The 24,756-nt window shown below is 45.7% G+C and overlaps 1 protein-coding gene across 2 annotated transcripts in view; it reads right to left on the reverse strand.

Moving 5' to 3' along the window:
* Positions 1-328: 328 nt before the first annotated feature.
* The window catches only part of NUDT21 (nudix hydrolase 21), a 74,298-nt gene continuing 49,870 nt past the window's right edge, over positions 329-24,756 (reverse strand). The window contains exons 4-7 of one of the 2 annotated variants that reach the window (XM_078671589.1): positions 17,326-17,415; positions 6,703-6,778; positions 1,710-1,824; positions 329-1,404 (exon numbers count right to left, since the gene is read on the reverse strand). In XM_078671589.1, the coding sequence (XP_078527715.1) occupies positions 1,368-1,404; positions 1,710-1,824; positions 6,703-6,778; positions 17,326-17,415 (318 nt within the window). In that variant the 3' untranslated portion in view covers positions 329-1,367. The remainder of the gene's footprint in view (positions 1,405-1,709; positions 1,825-6,702; positions 6,779-17,325; positions 17,416-24,756) is intronic. The other variant, XM_078671590.1, reaches the window with a different exon arrangement.

The following is a 24,756-nucleotide window of genomic DNA, read 5'->3' on the forward strand; positions in this document are numbered from 1 at the left end:
AGGGTCCTATTGAACGTTCATGTTCTGTTATACACAGATGACAAAATTAAATAAGTAATGCATCCAGTATGGAAAAGACATCACAATGAGGATTTCCATACAGCTACTCAAGGGTGCTTCCCACAGCTCAGACACTTTGCAGCATTTCATAGACTTAGAAGAGTATTGGATCATTAACAAGGTAAGCATATACTGCAGAGGCCATACATATTTCTCATAACATAACATAACCTCTGAATGGCCTTGAGCATTAATGCACCTTCTTTCTGTATAGGGTTTAACTTTAGAACAAGTTAAAATAGATGATGAAAAAATCCACACCAATAGAAACAGTCTTTTTTTTTTAATATTGTACGAAAAAATTGATGACTACCACAATGAAAAGTATTTAAAAAACAAACATTCTCATTCCTACCAACTAGAACAGCTCCGACGATTCACCAGGCTATTCCAATGGTAGAAAGTTTAGCCGCCACAGAGAAAAAATAAAAAATTACTCAAATTAAAAAATCCTTCTGCCAACATTGGTTCTCTACATTTTAAAGCTGTGCTCACAGAGACTGCTTCTTTCACCATGTCTTCATGCAGGCAGCAGTAGCATTCAGTTGTAAATAAAATTGAACCTAGACATAAAAGGGAAGGAGTCATAAACATAGGTTCGCCCGAAATTTAACAGCAAAAATACGTACATATATACATACAAACATCAGGATGGGAAGGTGCACAATGCCCGATTTTCACAATCACCAAGAAACAATCATCATCGGAATAACTTTGATAGGGGTATAATAAAAATTGAACCAGAAATTCCTAGTCACCTTTGCAACTAGACAGAAAAATATTATCAAACAATAAACTAACAAACTTTTCTGTAATACGTCTAATAGTTACAGGGATGTGCATTCTTGATTTACAGGGCATTTTTATGCAGAAACCAGATTTTCCAGCCTGCATATAAAATAGTTTAGAAATCAATAATTTAAGATTGCATTTCTAAAGGTGCATTTTATTTGCTCAGCAGCAGGAAAATAGTCCTCACAATAGAAGAAAAGGCATTGATGCATTGTACTCCAGTACACTGACAAACAAATACAAATTTACAAACGGATAACAGCAGATGAACAGTAAAGGCACAGTCAAATTCCACTTTACACTGCTCTTTTTCATGTAGCCTACATTACAAAATTTTCATATTTTGATGTATCATGTGCTAACAGTTTGGCAGACTAAAAAGCTTTTCCCAAAGTCTTAGATTTTAAATGTTTTTATTTGAAAAACAATTTTAAAACAACTAGTTTGTACAGAATGGTATCAGATAACATATTGGGGGTGCTAGGCCAATAAGGTATCATAATCAGTCTTCCTGTTCATGGATGCCCAGGTTCTTTCATCAGGAATTTGTTGCTAGTTGTTAACAAAAGCACAAACAATGGAAAAATGAAAGAAAACGAGGGAAGGTTACAATAATATAAAAATAAACATGAAAAGCATTCATAGCAGTTGATCATTCAATGTGCATTCTAATAGGAAAGTAAGGCCCGATAAGGGAATATTAGGTTGACAGTTAGCTTGTGACCTGAAGAGTTCAAGCACATCACAAATTATCAGAACAGTGAGTCACATAAAAAACAAAACGCAAAAGCTCTTAGAAACGTAGCCCTACACGTTGACAGTGTAGAAAGGTTTTAAAAACAATTTCGATGCAATACCTGCTTAAAAGCTGAGGAAGACTGGAAATGATTGGTCCATAACCTGGTGAATTGTCATATAGTTCAAATAATGGCGCAGCTACCAACTTGTAGTTCTTTGGAACGGCAAACAAAGCTAAAACGGAAAACATGACATTTTATTTTTGGCCATGAAGACACAGTTTAGATAAGGAAAAGGTTTTATTTTACAAAACTTCATTTATTTTGACATAAGAAGCTAGCATTGTACTACTTGAAAGTAAAAAATAAAAAGGTCTTCAGATACACATCTACTTTAGTAGGCCTTTATCGGTGGGGAAAAAGTAACTAAGCTTGGAAGAAATTCACATTACACCGATCCATTTGAAATATTAGGAATTTTGTTTCACGCTTGTTATGTGAAACTCCTCGGCCTTGGAGCGTCAAATTGAGACTTTGTCCATCGACGTGAATCTCTTACGAAACCTGCGTAAAGTGGCCGACAAGGTTGCGGATGCGGAGGTGGCGTCCCTCACAAAAACAGACTCGCAACTTACTACCACGAAGTGGGCGCTTGAGAGGAGAGCATAGGATGCGGAAGGGAGAGCGCGCCGCAGTAACATAAGAGTACTGGGTATTCCGGAACGGGCGGAGGCATGCAACCCGGAACGTTTTCTAGAGCACTGGATTCGTACGGTATTGTGCCCTGGAGGTCTGCCAGACGTATTTGTGATTGAACGAGCCCTTAGAGTGTTGGTTCCACCGCCGAGGCCCGGAGCCCCGCCGCGGGCCCTCATTGCCAAGATCCTTAACTACCGTGACAGAGACTGCATCCTTAGAGCGGCAAGGGAGTCTGCGGATCTCATGTTTGAAAATGCAAAGGTATCCATCTTCCCGGACTACACCCAATTGGTCCAGGAGCAGCGGAAGTCCTTCCTGGCAGTCAAACAAAAACTCCGGGAGATGCAACTACAGTATATGCTGCTCTACCCGGCTAAACTAAAGGTTATTTCCCAGGGAAAGGCGCACTTCTTCGAAGCCCCAGAGGAGGTCTGGGGGTGGCTCGAGATTAGGGGGGGATGCCCTCCCTCCAGGAGAGTGGGGAGGTGCCCTCAGCAAATGGGGGGGGAAAAAACGCAAAGGAGGCGTAACAGGAGGCGACGGCGTTGGTCCCGTACGGATGAGGGCAACCGTTTCACGGTGGGAGAGGATGGATCCCTCCGCCTGGATCTGATGGAGTCTGACCGTTTGCCAGCGACATCTAAGTCTCCCTCTCCGGGGGAGGTTCTTGTGCCGGACACATTGCAGCCCACCACAGAGGTTGTTTCCCCTACCAGGGCTACGATCCCGGAGACAGCTGAAGCGCAGGGGCAGGTGTCGGACGAACTATTGTGAGGAGAGGAACTGGCACTGCATGGCTTGCTGGACTCTGGGCATAGTGGTTGACCGATGTCGGACAGTAAGGGGGCTACTGATTGGAGGGAGGCTATAATTAGTTATGGGTTTATGGGATGGGGGTAGCGTGTTAGGGAGAGTGGGGTTGGACGCACGATGGACTCCTTCACTGTAGTGGCCGGAGTAATTATGACCCATTGTCGGCCTTGCGGGGAGCTGAGTGGGTGGGGGGGGGGTTGTTCTTTTTTTCTGCAGCGGACCAAGAGGAATGGGATCTCGCACTAACGGTGGGTGAGGTGCGGGCAGCCCTGGCCCGCCTGTCACTCGCGAACTCGCCGGGAAGTGATGGATTCCTGCCTGAGTTTTATCACCTGTTCAGAGACACGTTATCGCGTCTCCTGGTGCAGGTCTTTGCCGAAGTCTTTGAGACCGGGTCTCTCCCGCGGAGCATGTCCAGTAGGGAGATTAGCATGATCCTTAAACCGGGGGAGGGGGGGCGGACAAGCTCGACCCTTCCGCGTATCGCCCAATCACCATGATCAATACAGACGTGATAATTCTAAGTTATTGGCCACCCGGCTGGCACCGCATATGGCGCAGTTGGTCCATCCAGACCAATGCGGTTTTATTCCAGGGCATAACACCGCCATGAACCTACGGCGCTTGAACCAGCAGGGGTTGGAAGATCAGATGGTGCTCGTGTCCATTGACCTTGCCAAGGCGTTTGATACAGTAGACTGGGGTTATTTGCAAGAAGTTCCCAGAGTGATGGGTTTGGGCCCCAACTTTTGCCGTTGGATCCGTATCTTGTATAACTCCCCCTGGGCTCGGGTACAATTGGGAACGGTCCGTTCGGAGGAGTGGCAGCTGGGACGGGGTACACGACAGGGGTGTCCTCTCTCGCCACTACTCTTTGCTCTAGCAATAGAGCCTTTAGCCGTCCGGATCAGACTGGAGATGTCGCAGTGGGGCATACAAGTGGGGCACATATGTAATATTGTCTCCCTGTATGCAGATGATGCCTGGTTTTATCAGAGGGCCCCGAGGGAGGCGCTCCCTGTGTTGCTCCGTCAGTTGGATCGGTTCGGGGATGCGTCGGGACTAAGACTTAACAGACACAAGTCCCTGATTTATCCGTTGTCCGGGCTGGAAATGGTGCCTCGGGCTTTGTTGGGAAACAGATAGATAGTTTTCGCTATTTAGGGGTCCATGTGGCATCAACGGAGGCGCGTTCACTGGCCTGCAATATTGATAGGGTGATTAAGTCCCTGCAGCGCTCTGTGTCCTTCTGGAACACCCTCCCATTAACTCTCATGGGTCGGCTGGCCGTCGCCAAGATGGTGATGCTGCCTAGGACACTTTGTATACTACAAAACACGCTATGTCCTCTTCCCCCTAGGGTCTTTCGGCCTCTGAACATGCTTCTTACGTCCCTAATCTGGGCGGACCGGCGTAGTAGAGTTGCCCTTCATACAGTGGTGCGCTCCTACGAAGAGCGAGGCCTGGAGGACCCGCGCTTTGACTTGTACTATTATGCTGCGCAGCTGCTACCAGCTGCCAGATGGTTTGCGGATGCGGACGTTTGGGTGATGCAGCTATTGGCGGGCAGAGCGACGGTACAAGAGCTTCGGGTGGCGTTGATGCGGGGTAAGCGAGACTTTGCCCTACGTCGCGAGACATGCGGCGAGCATTTGGCACCGCTTCGTTGAGAGGGTGCTGCAGACGGCGCCCTTCCACAGGGACCTGCCGCTTTGGATCCTGGCGCCCATGGTGACAATGGAACATATGTCCTTTCAGGCCTGGCAGAAGGGGGGCTGTGAGTCCCTGGCCGACCAATATCCAGCTGAGACCTTTTTGACCTACGAACAAGCGGAGGAGGCCTTTGTAGAGGGCAGTACCTGCATTACCGGGGGCTGCGTGATGTTGTGCAGTCGCTTTGGGCTCGGTATCCAGAGGTCCCCCCGACGACTCACGCCTTGGATATTCTGCTGTCTTGTGGCAGGGGACGTAAACTTATTTCCCTGCTATATGCGACCATGCGTCGGGACTCTGCTCTGCCGGTGCCACCAGCGTGGGCGACCTGGGAAGCAGACTTGGGCGCCCCACTGGACCAGGGACAGCGGAAGCGAATAGGGGCCCTTACAAAGAAGGTATCTTGTAATGCGTGCTTTAAATTGATACATTTTAATTTTCTGCACCGCACCTATCTCACTCCGATCTTATTGAAGCATTATTCCCCAGACAGGAGGGATGATTGTCCCAGATGTGGCGCAGGGGGGGCGGGGTTCCTGCACTTGGCTTGGGACTGCCCACTATTCCAGAGTTTTTGGGTGAGCGTAGTGGAACACATACTGGCCACAACGGGGCTCCGTATTACATTGACACCTTTGCACTGCCTGTAAGCGCTGGTACCTCGGCCAAAGAAACGTAAGCTGTCCAACAGATTGATGCAATTGATGCTGGTGCTGGCCAGACGTAGGGTGGCTATCACTTGGATGGGCCAGAGGGCCCCGGAGATTCTCACGTGGCTCAGGGATGTGCGGGAATGGTCCCTAGTGGAGGAGACACATATGCAGAGCTGCAGGAGGGACGAGAAGTTACAAGAGGACCTGCTGGCCTGGCGAGCCATGTGTGTCACAATAGGGGTCCAGGGACACACTTCAGTGAGAGTTATTCTCGCCGCAGGGTTTGGGATCTGAGGAGGAAGCCGGGGAAGCCCCCTGAAGTACAGCTGATGTAGGGTTTAGTGTAGGGACTGGTCCAGTACTCACAGGATGCTAGCTTTTGTATGTTATTCTCCTATGTCTTCTGGGTAATTATGTGTCTCGGTGTGGCCTCAAGTCAACAAACAGTGCCTTACTGAGTCAGTCGATGTGTGTACGTGCTGTTTTGATGCCAATTGTGTGTGTGTGTGTGTGTGGGGGGGGGGGGGGGGGGGGGGGGGGTTTCGTTGTTTGTACAATTTGACAAAGTTTAAAAAAAAAAATTATGCAATAGCACAGGATCAATAGAACACGAGTGGCGGTTCTTCTGATTTTTTCCATTTTTGTTTGCATGGAACGCATTCCTACGTCAAAACCGGACTTGAGGGTGCATTTCAAGCTAAAATATAGCACAAAATTACAGATTTGAAAATTTAGCACACTCCTAACAATAACCTTCAGATTCAGTGTTCCATTCAATCTAAAAATCCAGATTATTGAAGTACGATGCCCATAACTACAGCCTTTCTGTGTCGGAAAGGCAGGCACAGAAAGGCTGCCAAAATCAGACTTTGTAATCCCTCATGTGTAAAGAGCCACCCTTGGAATTACTGGAGGCTTTCTGAATGGCAGACGGACTCTCCGAGCCCATCGGAAGCCATTCGGAATCCAGTTCGTACTAATTTCCGACAGACTCCACCCAAAAGGGTCGGGCGGAAATTATTCCGAACAGCTTATTACGATGCCATAGGAACAGCTCCGACAAGGGGTTGGAGCCGTTTACTATGGCATCGTAATCAGCCCCTTAGTGTTGCAGTAATGACCAGCCCTTAAAACAATCACTCATCAAGGAGCATTAATCACTTGAATAACATGGAAATGGAAATTTATTATAACAGACTCTCAACACTAGAAAAGCGGTTTCAGATAAAACGTACCTTTTTCCTGGAGCTGAACCAAAAATAGTTTTTTGTGCTCTTTAGGCTTGGTTATATGAGCTGGAATATAGGGATACTGAAAACAAAACCAAGAAAAAGTTATGTAAGCTTATCATTTGAAAGTCAAGAAATTATATAGTGCAAGTGCTATTGATAAACAAAAGGTTAATTATCTAGCTTGCTGAATAACATCTAATCCAATTTATTTTTTACTTCTTTCATATACCTCCGCAGGATAACCTGCTGAAACAATTGGCTAGGATTCGAATATGGAGCTTGGAATTTCAACATTTCTTGCAGCAGCCACACAAGCATGCTGACTTTTAGGCTTCCCCGTCAGTACACCAGTTCTAAGATATGCAGATACAGGGAATGTTTCCTCTACCCAAAGTCTGCAAAGCTGTACCAATCCTACATAACCCTAAATAAAATTATAAGTTTCTCCTTAGACACCAGAAATCTCTCCTTAAGTAACAGGAAACAGTAATTGTCCCTGGTTAAGCTGGGGAATTAAAACACTACTCCTGAAAAATAAATATTGAAACTAAATCCCTTTACGGTTTATCAACAGAGCAAATGGTGAGCCTTTTCTGGGCAATTCTAAAGAATGTGATCTATATTCCAAATATACCACCAAAGCTCAGAGTAAGGATGTGAGTGCACTTGAGAATGACCTCAGCAGCATAAAAACAGTCAACCCTCAATGTTTCTATTAACTTGATACCTGGTGTAATCCTTCCATTTCAAATGGTACATTTCCAAAACCTAAGCATACTATGAATCTCCTCATTCTTAACGAGCCAATGCTTGTTCAATCTCCCTCTCTACCCCAGTTCCCATTTCTACCCATGTTCGCTGCCCCCAGTTTCCAACTGTTGTATTCCATTTAAGCAGTAACTTCTTTGGCTCTACATTTGCTGCCTTTGTGAAGGTGAATGATTTTCATATTTCTCTTATTTCTAGTCCTGAATAACGTATGGATTAAGTAAACCATATGAACTGAAAAAAAGAAACTATTTTCACAACACTATTTCCCGGTGGCCAGTGATTCAACAATGCTCTTGGTGAATGGAAATAATCCTTCAAACTTTAGGTTTCAATATTTATTATTTGGCTTTGCTAATGCAGAACTTGAGACCGGCATACTTATCTTAAATGGAAACAATGGCCTAGAAGAAAACAAGAAGGGTGCAATACGAAATGTAAGGCTTAGGCACTCTCAAAAATAATTATGTTAATATAATTTTTGAACAAGAATGGTAGTACATTTTCTTGAGTATTAAAAGTCATTGCCTAAGTATGGTTTATTGAAACATAGGTATAGCTAAGTAAAATACCAGTTCTGTGTGGACACATAATTCTGTGATTTCTTGGCAAGGTAATGAGTCAGTTACTTTTTTTCTTTTTCAACTAAAAAAACCACACACCGGATGCCCCCTCCCCACTACCTCTCACTCCCAACACCTACCCTGAAGTCTACCCCACACCCCAGTCATGACCAATGCTTGGGACTCAGTCTGTTTGGATCTCATCCCGCACCCCAAACACAACTTATGATAAGGAGTACAACTTTGCTGGCATACATTCCTCAAGGTCTAGCAGACCCGTGCCATGGAGTCTACCCAGGTAGTTCTCATTATTCAAGTACTTCAAAACGAGATCTGACATATCAAATCAGGGTGGCCCTCCTTTTAGTTCATGTTATTTTCAAAAGTGCAAGCAAATGCCAAAGACGCTGTATCCATAGTTCTGCGGTCAGTGATAATGTGCTACCCCAAAATCCAAGTACTGTTTGCCTAGCAGCTAATTGGGAAATATGCTTTCCGTTGACACAGTGTAACAGATAGATATTCGTTAATATGATGTATTGGATTATGGATGCAGGGTAGCTGCTTTGTCGCCACCTTCAATATGGGATATAGTACTCAGTACCGCTCACCAGACATCATCGAGTTTCGGGCATACCCATAGTGCATGCAAAATTGTAGCAGGTTTCATACACTGCCTCCAGAAGGTCGGGCCTTGCTCTATTACACACAGGCAAGACAGTGCCCCATATATAGAATTTTAGATGTTTTCTTGTCCTTGTGCATGATGGGCAAAATTACATTAGCGCTGCTCTTATTTGCTTGCAATAGTTGTTCCAGGTTGAGACAAAAAGCGTAGGGGAGAGTGGGCACTAGGCTTGTGCCCTTTTGAATCTCCAAGGGGTTGCCTTGCCATTTACTCATATATTCTGGCCCTTGGCGAGGTACACAGTGCGTTGACCCAAGCGCCTAATTCTGGAACCCATCCCTGCTCTGTGTAGGTTTGCAGACCTCATGTCCAAACATACCCGGTCAAACACTTTTTCTACGCCTAGTGATCGTAGCACTGTTGTTTTACGGCATTACCGGGCTAGGTGTAATAATTGGGAGGCTTTTTTAGTTCGGTCAGCAGTCTATCTCACCGGATAAAAGCCTGTCTGGCCAGTGTGCATCACAAACAGCAGAACCACCTCCAGATGGTTCACCAATACTTTGGAGTGGACATTCAACAGGGAGATCAGGCGATAGTATGCAAAATAAGTGGAGTCTGACAGATTTAGCTAGTAAGGAGATTGGTTGCTTCAGCCATGGAACCGGTGAGTGAGTGGCGCATATCACTGTAAATTTCTGTTAACATCAGAGCTACAAGAGGTGCAAACTGCTCATAAAATGTGTAGCCATCAGGGACTGGGGATTTGGCCACTCTGAGGCTTGAATTTCAGCTACAGTGAAATATTAGTTCAGATGTTTGTCCTCATGAGACGGCACAGTGGGAAGGGTAACAGAGTGTAAATATGAAAAGAAAAAAAACGTTCACATCTGTTTTGGAAGCTGTGAATAATCCTTTGCAAGCCTTTACAATTTGCCCATGTCTGTTTCCTGTATCACACTTTTTCCTAATTATCCGGTTATAGTTTTTCACCCTTTTCCCCTCAGTCTGTTAAGGAGAAACTATTTCTCTTGCTTTATTGCCTCACTTATGAAAGTACATTCCCACTCCAGTCAGGATGTAGTTACGTTTATTGTATTCTGCAGTGTGGATTTGCCTCCTAACTGATGTCAGCTGCGCCCATATTTTTGGGGTGAGGTTGTTGCAGGAAAATGGCACCTCTTTTGTGGGATCACACCCATTTTTCCCAGACTAATGATGCAGGTTTTAAGGTACTGCTAAACCTGGCCTCAGCGCATGTGCTCTGACCCCTTAGAACATGTTAAAATTGGATACACAGCAAACACAAGGAGATGATGGATGGAGCGCTGAAACAATTCAGACACTCACCCCCAGTCACAGATCTGGGTTGAATCCATCAGCGTTCTTTAGCTCACTTCGCCACCCCAGTTCAAACCCCGCCATATACAAATCAGTCTTGACTCTGTTCCTCATGGGAACAGTCCAGCCTGAACTGCCAACTTTAGGAATACCTTCATTTTTAAAGTAATCATGCAGCAAAAGTGTAAAAGTATCAAGAAGTCTAAAAATTGAAAAAGAATTTCATTAACATGCAGAACCGTTTCACTCTAGCACATCAGATTAGATCAGTGTATTGAGAGCTATTAGTAGTGGTAGTATTCTCCCCACCCTGACAACAATGCCAACTGTGAACTAAGAGTCAAGTCAGTTGTCATGTGCACTCTTTGCGTGGCATGGGCTCCCATTATACATGAACAACATCACTGTTTATTAAATCAAACACAGGAGACTGTTTTGTACAGTGCACATCCTGAAGTTATGTATTTTGAGGACCTCTTATATGTGTTAATAGAGATAAATGACGGAAAGTAAAATAAAACTTGGTTAAGCCAGCATTCATCTCCAGTTTTCTGGTTTCACCTTATGCAATTCAGCCACTAGATGAATATGCTGCGCTCCCCCTACACCCACCTTACGAGCAACACTCCAAACCCTACCGAAATCCCCGACTGCCACAGTGCTGACATTAATGCAGCCCTCTGTCACATACAGACCAAACCTGGGAAAATGTTTTAGAGAACCCATGCTTTAGAACATGGGTGCTCACAAACATTTCCTTAAGGGCCACAAAGTTTAAGTTTAAAAATTTGTATAGCGCACTACTCACCCAGAGGGTCTCAAGGCGCTTGAGGGAGGGAGGGGGGTACTCTACTTATCGAATATCCAAGTTTTTAGTTGTTTTCTGAAGGAGAGGTGGTTCTGTGTAAGGCGGAGGTAGGTGGGGAGAGAATTTCAGGTCTTGGCCGCTAAGTAGGAGAAGGATCTTCCTCCCATGGTGGATCTATGGATGCGTGGAATTGCGGCGAGGGCTTGATTGGATGATCGTAGTTGGCGGGTGGGGGTGTAAAAGGACAGGCGCGTGTTGAGGTATTCGGGTCCTAGGTCGTAGAGGGCTTTGTGTGCGTGTGTGAGGAGACGGAACGTTATTCTCTTGTTGACGGGGAGCCGGTGGAGGTCTTTCGGGTGACCGGAAATGTGAGCTTGGCGGGGGATGTCTAGGATGAGTCTGGCAGAGGCGTTTTGGATGCGTTGGAGTTTTTGCAGTAGTTTGGCTGTGGTTCCGGCGTAAAGGGTGTTTCCGTAGTCCAGTCGGCTTGTGACCAGTGCATGGGTGACCGTCTTTCTTGTTTCGGTGGGGATCCAACGGAAGATTTTTTTGAGCATATGTAGGATGTTGAAGCACGATGATGAGACGGCGTTGACTTGTCTGGTCATCGAGAGGGAGGAGTCCAGGATGAAGCCCAGGTTGCGTGTGTGGTCCGTTGGTATGGGTGCGTTTCCCAGGGCCGGTGGCCAACATGAGTCGTTCCAGGCGGAAGGGGATGATCCTAAGATGAGGACTTCCGTTTTGTCCGAGTTCAGTTTTAAACGGCTGTTCTTCATCCACTCGGCGACTTCGTTCATCCCTTCGTGTAGGTTGGTTTTGGCGGTGTTTGGGTCTTTGGTGAGGGAGAGGATCAGCTGGGTGTCGTCTGCGTAGGAGATGATGTTGAGGTTGTGTTGGCGCGCGATGGATGCGAGGGGACTCATGTATACGTTGAAGAGGGTGGGACTGAGTGATGATCCTTGTGGTACGCCGCAGATGACTTCGGTGGCCTCTGATCTAAAAGGGGGGGAGGTGGACTCTTTGGGTTCTTCCGGCGAGGAACGAGATGATCCAGTCCAATGCTTTTCCTTGTATCCCGACGTTGCTGAGGCGTTGTATCAGGGTGCTATGACAGACTGTGTCGAAGGCTGCGGAGAGGTCAAGTAGGATGAGGGCGGCTGTTTCTCCGTTGTCCAGTAGAGTTCGAATGTCGTCTGTTGCTGCGATGAGGACGGTCTCGGTGCTGTGTTTAGCTCGGAAGCCGGACTGTGAAGGGTCGAGGGATTTGTTGGATTCGAGGAAGGCGGCGAGCTGACTGTTGACGGTTTCTCAATGACTTTGGCAGGGAATGGGAGGAGCGAAATGGGGCGGTAGTTCTTAAGTACAGTGGGGTCTGCTGTGGGTTTCTTTAGGAGGGCGCTGAGTTCGGCATGTTTCCAGCTTTCCGGGAAGGTAGCGGAGTTGAGGGAGCAGTTGATGACGTCTCGGAGATGGGGTGCGATAATGGAGTCTGCTTTGTTGAAAATGTGGTGGGGACATGGGTCGGTTGGGGATCCTGAGTGGATGGAGTTCATCAGGCGGATGGTGTCTTCAGTGGTGATTGGGTTCCAGGCGCAGAGGTTGTTGGAGGGGGGTTTTAGTTCGGAGGTGGGTGGGGTGGACTGGTCTCCAAAGCTGTTATGTATGTCAGTGATTTTGTTGTGGAAGAACGAGGCTAGAGAGTCGGAGGGGTCTTGGGAGGGAGTGATGTCGTTGGTGCCGGCGGTGGGGTTGGTAAACTCTTTGACGATGTTGAATAGTTCCTTGCTGTTGTGGGCGCTGTTGTCGAGTCGATCCTTGAATGCGGATTTCTTGGTGGATCGGATCAGTTGGTGGTGTATGCGGGTCGCGTTCTTGAAGGTGGCCAGGTTGTCAGTGGTTGGGTTTTTTCGCCAGGCTTTCGAGGGTGCGACAGATCTTCTTGGATTTCTTAAGGTCATCAGTGAACCAGGGGGCTTTTTTGTTACCTTGCTTGATTTGATGGTTTTTCAAGGGTGCTAATTCGTCAGCGCTGTGGGTGATCCATTGTTTGAGGTTGGTGGCTGCTTGGTTTGGGTCCGATGATTTGGCAGGAGGGTTTTGGTGAAGCGATGTGAAGAGCTGGTCGGTGGTAATTTTGTTCCAGTTTCTGCGGGGGATTGGTTGTGGGTGGTTGTGGGTCGTAGTCTTTTTGTAGTTGAAGTGAACGCAGCCATGGTCCGTCCAATGGAGAGCTGCGGTGTGATTGAAGGAGATGTGCTTGCTGGAGGTGAAGATTGGGTCGAGCGTGTGCCCGGCATAGTGGGTGGGGGTGTCAACAAGTTGTTTGAGTCCGAGATTGGCGAGGTTGTCCAGAAGGGTGATGGTGTTGCTGTCGTTCTTTTCCAGGTGGAAGTTGAGGTCTCCCAGTAGAATGTAGTCCTCGGAGGGGAGGGCGTGTGGGCTGATGAAGTCAGTGACGTCTTCACTGAATTGTGTGCGGGGTCCTGGTGGTCTGTAGCTGAGGGTTCCTTTGAGTGTGGTCTTGGGGTCGGTGTGGATCTGGAAGTGAAGGTGTTCGGCGGCTGCGAGGGTATCGTCTGAACTGGTCGTGATGCGGATGGTGTTCTTATGGACGATGGCGATGCCTCCTCCTGTTTGGTTGTTGCGGTCCTTTCGGATGATCTTGTAGCCGTCCGGGATGGCTATGGCGATGTCGGGGGCTGATGAGGCGTTCATCCAGGTTTCTGTAAGAAAGGCGACGTCCGGCGATGTGGTGTCGAGTAGGTTCCAGAGTTCAATGGCATGTCTGTGGACCGAGCGGGTGTTGAGCAGGATGCACTTCAGGTGGTTAGTGTCGGAGCTCTGTTTGGAGTTTGTGGATTTGGTGTGGGTCTTGGTGCAGTCGAACTTGCAGGAGTGGCAGGTGAAGGGTCCATGGGTGTGTCCTGGGGCGGCTTGGTAGCAGTTTGGGGGTCGACCAGGGTTAAGTGCTGAGAGGGTTGCGGCGTCGTACGTTATGCGGGTGGAGTGGGTTTTACGGGGGCAGGGGGTCTGGCGCTGGGCGCGGTCCAGGCGTGGACAGGCGTAGACGGGCTTACCTTTGGAGCGCCTTCGGCGCGCATGTGGCGCGTCCGCTGCGCGTGGACACTGCGCGTATGTTGCTCTGACATAAGTGGATAGTGGAGGGGGGGCGGAGCGAGGGAGGAGCAGCTGGGAGGCGGGAGCGGGGTGGAGAGCCGGGCTGGGAGGCACAACAACAATAACAAAATGGCAGTGAAACCTAAAGCGAAACACGACGAGTTTGGGGCACAACCTGATAATCGCAATCAAATGGGCAGTGGCACCGGTACAAACAGGCACAATAATTTAGGCAGGCAAAGCGATCAATGCACAAATGAATATTAATAATGAGCAGTCTAACAGTATAGCGCTGCGATATTAATGTGCACAAATAGTTGCAGTAAGCAGTGCGAGCGATGCAAAAATGCTTTAAAAGTCAGTGAGCAGTCAGGCAGAATAGCGCTACGATACCGATATTTGGTCAGGGAGCAGCGTGAGGAGCGACCGCTTCTGAGCAATTCAGGACAGATAGTATGCAGTGTGCCCAGGGGCCACATTGATGCCTGCTGGGTGGGTGTGGGACAAAGATGGGGGTTCAGTGGATTTAGGGGAAGCGAAGTATGTACTATGTATTCCTACTTTGGGAAACTCTAGTGTGCAAAACGAAGTAAGTCGATTATTGAATTGAAATGAAATGGGATTGCACAAGAAAGAAACCAGAAAACTCGGGATCAATTCGGCTTCCCCACTTGACCGAATTGTGTGATCCGAAGCGTTTGTTTTATTTACCTGTGCTTCCTTTTTCTTTGTGAACACATTAAGAGGACCTTTAAATACAGGAATTCATGAGATGAGCTGTAATAAACCTTCTCTTGTGTTTGATTTAATAAACTATAGTGTTGCCCATGTATAACAACAACCTGGGCCACCCAGAGGATCCATTTGAAACTCACCCCTTAGTTCACTATTGCCATTGTTGTCAGGGTGGGAGAAGACATGAATGTTTCTACCTTTATTTTACTACCATTTAAATAAAATACTTCAATATATTGATATTATCTGATGTACTAAGTGAAACGCTTCTGTATTTTAATGAAATGCACTTTTCTGAATTTTGAAAGACTTTCATAGTTTACATGTAGTTGCAAGTTGTCTTAAAAATGTATGTGTCCTTAAAGTGGTGCAACACAACTTATTTGCTTTACTATCTTTTACTTCAGTTTCGTGCAAATAAAAGCACGCCTGTTCAACATTTAGCATTTTTCTTCATGTTAGTGCTCTCACATAAACAGCAGCCTATTGCTGTTTTTTAGCAGGGGGGCGTAAGTGAAGGCTAGGAGGGCCACAAGAGGCCCTCCAGGCTGTACATGGAATATCACAGACGAAAAGCCAGCCCCTCCCACTGCAAGACGATTTTAGCTTGAGAGAAGAGGAGGGTATAGGGACAATAGAAGCAAAATCCAAGTACCACACAACCTGTAGCCAGTCTGGCAAGGTCAAGATCGGCTGAACATGGATATGATGCATTTTTTTCTGTACCAGAGGAATAGGAGGAAAAGCAAAGTGAAGTTAAAAATCCTAACTCAGGCAGTCCACATGCCTCAGGGCTCCTTGCAGTGGAAACTACACTGCGCAGAACAGAACTAAAGAGATTGTATGTTCTTGTCAGTGGCAAAAAGATCCATCAGATTGCTCAGATGCACTGTGTCAACTTCCGGACGAAGATGCCATTCATTATCAGCAACATGACGCAGACAGAAATCATCAGCCCGCAAGTTTGGGGAGGCTGCCAGATGGTCCACAATCAGCCAAATATAGTGTGTCCGAGCCCAAGACCACAGCCTCAGACACAGAAGATAAAAATCCATGCCACCCTTTTTGCTGGATTACCACATATTGGCCGTATTGCTGGTTAGGACCTAAACTGACTGACTTATGATGCAAGACAAGAATGTCTTGAGGTTAAGGAGACCGCACAACACTCAACCAGACAGCTCTGCGATTTCCAGTCTGTAGGAGACCATCGACGCACCACAGAAATTTTTTTCATGCAATTTGTGGTTTTGTAACGGAGCCAAAGTACATGCCGGTGGCATTGAAGATCGCGCCGGTACCAATATTGGAGCAAGTGGCAAGTCATTCAGTGTAGGAAGAGGTTTGGCTGATACAGAACAGCATTTGTGAGACAGTTAGCCAGTACCAGGAATGGAGCTGCCTCTGGAAGACCGGTCGGAAATCTTGAAGGCTTCTTTGGGTCCTCACGCACACCAGAGGGTGCAAAAGTGGAAACTTGGCAGCATAATCAGGAACAGAAAACTCAAGAAATGGAGCAGAGAGCACTGGAACCAGCTTGTGTAAAATCTTGCAAGGGATTTGTCTCTCGCAAAACTGGCTCCAAAGACTATGCTGAGGCCACAGTTCTGGCTGGATGACTACTAAAGGCAGGCACAGTTGCTTGGTGAAAATTGACCCCACTGCCTCTCCTCAAAAATTGCAGCTCTTGGACTTAATGTCCTAGGTTCAGAGGATAGGCAAGTACCAGAAAATTAAACTTTCCAGATGGTCCTGATGCCTTGAAACGTATAATTCCCGGTGATGTTATGGTTTTGTTTAACCAATCAATGGTAGTTAATTTTATCTTAAATGTTTCATCATAAAACAAAAAACAATCAAGACTGTCTCGGGTCACATATAAATATAGTTATTTAAAGAAACGAGGTTGCCAAATTGCTCTTCACCAGGATAAGAAGTATAACTAGACTAAAACTTTAACCAGTTATATCAAAATGGGGATTCACAGAGTTAACTCCCGGTAAAACATTCCAGAAAATGAGGCAGCATGGGACAGCGGAGGGAGATTCTAAAGAAGGCTTCTCCAACGAGCAGATCGTGAGCTACTGGTAACCTTCCTGCTACCAGCAAGTAGCTTTATTGTGTGCAGATCAGCCTACTAAATTAAAAGGTATTGGTGGGTGTCGGGGTGTGTGTATCTTAACATAGAAACTAGACATGTAGAGGCATTCCACATTGACAAAACATTTTTACATTACAGTGCTGGCTACCATGCCTAGTGCACTGAGTTGATCACCGATTGTAATACTGCATATGGTGGCCACTAATTCAATCTTGTGGTCACTATTAAAGCTCTACCAATATTGGTAGCACTTATTCCAGATTGTGCTGGAGACCACTGTTCTAAAGTAACTGCAAGTCAGCACAAACTAAAAAAATTACAGTGAAAAAGCTCATTTCAAATGTCAGTTTGCTTGCACTTGTCTCAACACAAGCATACAAACTTGGCATCACGCAGGCTTAAACAATCTGGTAAACAGTGTACACATTTACTACTAAAGCACTTGTGAAATATATATGACAGAACCTTCATCCAGCTAACATTATGTGGGCTTTAGCACTGACTTAACAGCAACCACAATGGAAATGCCGATTTCAAATATCAGCTACAAGAAAGTTAAGTTCACCTGCGGGGGTTCAAAGTTGGGCCTCCACCAGTTGCCAATACAGTCATCTATCACCCAGTCTTGCACCACTCCGTCCTGACGCCCAAGAATCTGTGGATGAATGCAATAAATCCGTAAAACACTTACAAAAGTCACATGTGGAAACCTGGTGGAGGTGAACAAGTAGTGAAAAGACAATACAATCCATTAGCAACTACAAAGGTGAATATGCAAATTAAAAAAAAGTTAACTCATTTGATTGTATCAGACACTGTAATTCTTATTATATACCAGAAATTAGTATGAGGGTCTGATTTGTTTTAAAACAATAACTATTTTTCCTGTAAGATAGTTCCCACTAGTCCCACAGGCATATCAAGTTAGTACACTTCTAACGTGGGAGGAATAAAAACTCATTAAGCTTCATACATTTCTTTATAGGATGCTGTGTTCTGACCACTGGAGGCTATTGGAGATGCTGCAAGCGGGACCAAATTAATTCCTCAGAAGCCACGCAGCAAAGAGACAAGGAAAGCATCTCAGCACCAGTCGGGCACTTGCAAAAGGCCGATGTGGTACCTCGGCATGGAATGCTGAGTTCTGGCCACTGAAGGCCATTGCAAACGCCATGAGGGGGACCAACTACATTTCCCAAAAAAACCTGCAGAAAGGAGGCAGGAGGAGCAGCTCCACATCAGTCGGGTGCTTGTAAAAGGCAGCTCTACAACTGTGAGAAGCTGTGTTTTAGCAACTGGGGACCAATTACATTCCCCAGAATCACTGTAGCCAGGAGGCGGGGAGCATCTCAGCACTGCTCGGACACTTGTAAAAGACTGCTCTGCTACCACGGCGCACTACACTGTTCCGGCCACTGGAGGCCATTGGAGACACCTAGAGGGGGACAAACTATATTCCACCGAAGTCCTGCAGCATGGAGGCGAGAGGAGCATATCAGCGCTGGTTGGGCACTTGAAAAAGGCTGCTCTGCTTCTGCGGCATGGGATGCCCGTGGAACTTGCCCAGACTAAGAATGGGCCAAGAGGGAGCCCATTTTTGCCTGTCCACGACTGGGCCCCCCCTCTTGGTCCCTTTATCAATTTATTCCCTTAACCCTGTGACATTGCTGAAGTCTACAATGCTGCCCTCTCTAAAGTGCCCATTAACTGCTATCATTACCAATTTTTTCCAAATGCAATGACAGCCCTCAACAGTAAGCTGAAATGTGTAGAGAAGAGGTCGGGGGCCACTAACGACCACTTTTAACAAAGCCGATTTCTGGGACTATAGCGGGGTCCCTACATCATGCCATACCATGAACAATTAAGTTATTACTGACCAATCCATGTGTATTAAATGGCAATGAGAACAGGAGCCCCCCCCCCTCCGCACTAAAAAACGCTACAAGCAATGCTCGGTCAACTGCGAGACATGCTAAAAAAAACTGTAAATATTACCAAAGCTGCAACCGCATGAGGGTCTACTGCGGTCTCTGTATAGCTGTAGGAAGGGCTCTGATGGAGAGGAGAAATCATACGCCATGCTCATCAATGCCCTTGAGGCAGCCGTGGCTAAATTTATGGACCCGGTATTTGCTGTCCTTAATAACAGATCTCACTGAAAATGTTGGTCTATCAAGGAAACACTAAGGAGGCTGATAATAGCTTAGGATCTATTGACCTTTCACAAACACAGAGACCCAACTCATGCCGAAACCTCTTGTGCTGGAATGATAGTTGACTCAGGGGGTGGTTAGCTGGGCAACAAGGTGTACCTTTAATCTGTTAACTTCAATACACTGAAAGTACTACTTCTGTAGCTGACCAGCGGAGAAATGTTTACTGTCCATCTGATATAGGTCAAAGCAGGATAGGTAGAGACGGTCAGCAGAAACAGAGACTGGACTCAAGAGTAACCAACAAGATTCTCCAGTTACCCCCAGGAGCCACCCAGTTGGTGATAGTTTAAAAAAATGTTCCAGCCCCAAACCCAGATCAGGTAGCGTATAATGTCCACCTAAAAAACACAAAGTTGTACATTGGCTGTCAAAATCTACAGATTTACATACCTGTGAAGTTTTATTTGGCAACATAATTAATGGGTCTATTGGGTAGGAGCTATTCCAAAAGAGGAGTCGGGACTGCATATTAACTTCACAAACTAATATGTTGTTGGGTCTCTGTTGAACAGACTGACTCCAGCCTGTTCTTTCTATAGATGTGTCATGGCGATGCCTTTGGCCTATTTTTATAAACCAGCTGGCATAAGACCTTTTCAAACTTGCTATTTCTGAGGCCCCTGCTTCCAGACCATATGTAATACACACATACGACCGATTTACACCATTGAACAGGTTGGCTGACTGCTGGACAAAGGGATACCTTCAGACTATGTTTTGCGAAGTGGTCTAATTTTGGGCATGGACCTTAAGTGTGACACTGAATGGCGGCCACCTTTTGGGAAGGCGTGTCTGGACAGGAGCTTCACAAGTTCTTGTGCCAGCACCGGAAAGTTGTCAGAGCCCTTAATCAGTGAGCGGCAGAGCTCAGTTCCTTCGGTGGGTGAGCAGACACAGATGATCACCGGCAACACTAACTCGGCCACGTCTACCTGCTCTGGGTTAACACTAGATGTTGGGTTACAACTAAGGCTCCCATTTTTCCGCTTTGACTGATTTTTACAGATAAATACGGACAGAAAGCCATTTATTTTCTGGTCTGTATTTATTTTAAAATGTGGATAAAAACGGAAATTTGGTGCTTTTGAGCGATTCTGAATACACTTTGCCATGACTGTCGAGCCAATAACTGTGTGGATTGATAGGTGGGGTTAACATTTTTACGAATTTTATTAAAGAGGCTTAAACTTTAGATATGTACAAGGCTGACACTGAAATGTGCATATCATATTTTCATATAAGTGCATTGATTTATCTTCTGGAGGGGTTCATATTACGGAAACCTGGCAGGCATTCAAGCAGGACTGCATATTTATTGGTTAAATAAATTTAGAACTATACCAGTTTCAGCTTTGTTTCACAAAACCCATAATAAATATGGATAAATACAGATTAAGTTGACAAAAAATAAATATGGACCTAAATATCATTTTAAATGTTTGTTTTGGAACGTAGCCGGCCTCCTGAACAAGGTGGAGAATGTTGAATGGACCAAACTAATACAGGATTTAAATATTGTCAGTCTACAAGAGACCTGGGTTTGTGTTGCAGTCCCAATAAATGGGGTTCTCTCTATTCACACCCTAGCTGCATATTCATGAGGGCGGCACCATAGAGGTGGTTTGCAAACCCTGATCTGAACTACCCTAGACAGGAGGATTTATAAAACCTTGACTCTCCCCAATTTCAAATTATTAACTGCTTGCCTAATTCTAGGGAAATGCAAATGTGTATTAACTTTTATCATAATTTTATTTCTAGAGATAGATATAGAAGTTTCCCTTGAACACACTATTACCAAGATTTTAAGTCAGCTCAACGTTAATTTTATTGTGATCTGCATGGGTGATTTAAATTGTAGGATGTGCCCAATCTCCAACAACTGTCTGGGGATTTTTGGGATCGGATACCAAGTATTTTTTCCATTTTAAGCACAGTATGCGTGGTGATGTTTTTAATTCCATCTTCATCAAGTATTCTCTTTTCTTGCTACTGATCGTGCATCTTGCCCTGTAACAGGACGTGTTATTTACACTGGAAGAGGCTCTGAAGTCTTGTTTAATTTACTGCGCTTTCTGAGCAATATAAGCTAATGACCACGATTTTGCAATATTGTAAAAAGGTTTGAGTGATCATTACTCCCTAGTGAAATATCTTGACAAGGGCAATGAGAAGCAGAGCACACACACCAATAGTACTTAAAATGTAAAAGGGCATTTTACGCAAGTGGCCCACAGGGAACCCGGGGTAATGCTGCAAGAACTAGTAGCAAGAAGTGGGGAGCAGGTAATGGTCTGCTTGGATAGAGAACTGAAACCCAAGCATATGTTGCGGGCATTTGCAGAAATTTGCCATTCTGACACTGACATTTTCAGCACAAAAAAAAAGGTTAGAGGCCGTCAAGGTGGTTTGATAGAAAGTGCTCAGAGAGATCTGATCCTTGCGCTGAAACAGATGCCTAGGGATAGGGGGTGGTGAGACTCTGTAGACATAATTATAAACAAACAATTGGGCATAGGAAGGTTGATATTAGGCATGGAGCCGGGGAAAAACTGCACAAAGAAATGGCTGGAAGGGGGATGCCTTATGCTATCCGACCTACACCCAGACGGACAATTCATTAACCCAAAGGGAGCGATGGAGTCATTGGGTTGAACCTCAGTCAATTCCTTGAATACGCCAAACTAACAAGCTTTGGCTGACGTTCCCCGATGCTCCTGAACCTACACATACACTAGTGACAATGCTGTCAATGGCGGAGGAGCACAGACACATAACTCACCTATATCGCTCACGACAAACAAAGAGGCAAACAAAGTCACTGCATAAAGAGGAATTGTGGCAGCGTCTCAGTGATGAACCCGTATCCCCCAAGGACTGGACCAAGATACACACAAAGGTCCAAAGAGTGCTTGTCAGGTTCAAGCAGATACAATGTAATATGGTGCATATATCTTACTTGTCCCCTAAAAAAATGACACACCATTTATCCATCAAGAGACCCAGGCTGTCCTCGATGTGGAGCTGTGGAAGCGGATTTTCTACATATAGTTTGGCTCTGCCCGGCTGTAGTTTCCTACTAGCTTGAACTGTTGGCCCAGCTTCAGAGAACAACGTTTTGGGATGTACCAGAGACAGTCAAGGCGTGTGTGTGTGTGTGTGTGTGTGTGTGTGTGTGTGTGTGCGCGCGAGTGTTAGGGCTCCACCCTGAAAACCCGAAATGACGACTAGGCAGGAGCTTTACAGAACTGGGTCTTACGGTGGCGAAAATGCACATAATGATTCATTGGCTGAGCACGCAACCCCGACAAGGGAATCTTGGGAGAAAGATTTACTGGAATTGGCAGGGGCTGAGGAGGCACAAATGTGGAGGACCAGGATGGACAAAGCACAGGATGCCCTGTCAGCATGGAGTGCAATGACACCAGCACTACTGGAGCCCCCTAGTCAGGACCACTCTGCCCCAAACCAGCTAAGTGGGCTGCGTAGTTCAATCCAAGGTGGAAGGGGTTGCCTGGTACCTTGCCCCTCAAGAGTAACTATGGTTGACAGGTTTCTAATACCTAGACTACGAACAGCAGTCAGGACTTCACACAAGATGTACCCAATTGAATGCATGAAGGCTACAGGGGGTGGCTTTGGGTGAGAGGGTTGTTGTTAAACACCAGAATAACTGTCTGGTGATAGTTATGCTTGTTTGGATCATGACATGTCGTTTCCTGGTTCCCACTGGAATATTATATTAAGCAATATCACTATTGATTGGAATGAATTGCTGATAGACTTCCATCTCCTATTATTGTATGCAGTAGTACTATGTGTGCTATAATATGGCAAATGTCAAAGAAATATATATATTTTTAAAAATCATTCATGTCAACTGTCCCACCACATAAATGGGTTGAGCACTTTTCCAGGGTATACAGTAGCCATGTTGAATCCGATAGTTACCCTGACAGTATTAACTACACCTCCCAGAGGCTGTCTGAAGCTAGCACCACACACTCTGAAAGAGTTTAGAAGTGCAATAAAACATAGAGCCAGACATAAGGTCCATGTCCTGATGGAGTACTGGTTAACCTCTTTTTCGATATATTGACATATAGGCACCACTACTCACCAATGTCTTGAGGAGTGCAGTTACTGATGGCCCACCCAAATCATGGCCAAACTCCATCATAGTCCTTATATTTAACAAGCACTTGCAATGTAATAGGTCTCGGATTTGCGAGAGTGTGAGCTATTGGCATTGTAAATGACAATGCCTTTTATTTATGTATTGGTTTTCAAAACAGATAAATAAAAGGCATTATCATTTACAATGCCAATAGCCTAAACTCTCGCAAATGTGAGACCTATTGAATTGCAAATGCTTGTCCTAATCTAGTTGGCCTTCTTCTTGCCTTTTGCTCATCGGGTTATATCCTCTCCATTACAGGGTTCCGCCACTTCTTTTGCACCCACACATTTACCCACTTCTTAATTCCATGAATGGGTGTGACATTAACCGTCCCAAAACATGCATTTCTTGCGGTGATTATATACAGATTAGCTACATTAATGCATACATTACACCAACTCGCCAATGGAATACCTTGCCCGGCCAGCCTCACTTTCCTGTTCTTACAACTCTCTACTTTACACAGTCTATGCCCTTTCGATTAATGATCTGCGTAGCCAATTCGTACGTGCTACTCACCAGGGACCTGAATGTAGAGCGACCCGAAAGCACACAGGTAGGTCCCGGCTAGTGCAGCTAAAAACATTCGCTGGGGAGGCCGGGTGTCCGCCATGGTAGGAGGCAGGAGCGGGGGGCTCAGAAACGCAAGCTCTTTGTCCACAGGGCAGCCAAAGTGCCACGCTTGGAGTCAGCAGCAGTGCAGACGTGCTGGGTTACAGCAGTCCATGGAACGCGCACACGCTCTAGGGGAGTGGCCACCGTCCCTGAGAAGAGAGAAAGAGGACTCAAACAAAAAAACACTGTGGAAAGGAACTTCAGTAATAAATGTTGCCAGTCAAAGCGTAGGGCCAGAAGTGTATTGTACAATATGGCGTTTAAGTTGAAAACGTCACATCATGAAACACATACTACAAGCTACACTCTTCTCAGTTTTTTTCCTTATTAGTTTGCTCCAATCCACCACACACAAGATGGCAGAGCTAGCCGGGTGCAATATTTGTAATCTTTACAGGCATGCCATCACAGACAGAACCTCTGTCCAGCACTGTTAACGTTTGATCATACACACGAGCGGGAAAAACAACAATCAGATTTCTTTAATTACAATAGCTTCCCTTTGCGGGCATCTGGCAGCGGGGGATGGGGAGGGAACAGAGCGCATTTCAAATTTGAAGTGCAACGCCCATTAAGCGGACTATAGGCTGAGATACTAAAACACTACAGAGCGACAGAGTTTGGCAAGCTGCGCATACCAGCGAGGCCCCCACTGTAAATACATTTAAAGTAAATGTATAGAAAAAAATAAAAGTAGGGCGGTGAGCCGCAAATAAAACAAGAATTTTAAATTAAAAGTTAAGAAGCTGACGCCATTACTGAAGCTGTTGTCCGGCGATTGCTGTGTACATTAATTAAGTAAACAGTTCTCTGAACAACTAATGAAAGCTGCAGAGTTAGGACACATGTAAAAGGGCCAGTCCTCATGGGAAGTAACAGTAGAAAGGGAGGTACTAAGGAGAGACTAATAAGCCTATCAACTAATCAGAAGCCAACATTTCCAAAAAACAATGACACAAGGTAATGAAAAATATGGGCAGAG

The sequence above is a fragment of the Lissotriton helveticus genome, chromosome 12 (assembly GCF_964261635.1).
Source record: "Lissotriton helveticus chromosome 12, aLisHel1.1, whole genome shotgun sequence".
Lineage (NCBI taxonomy): Eukaryota > Metazoa > Chordata > Amphibia > Caudata > Salamandridae > Lissotriton > Lissotriton helveticus.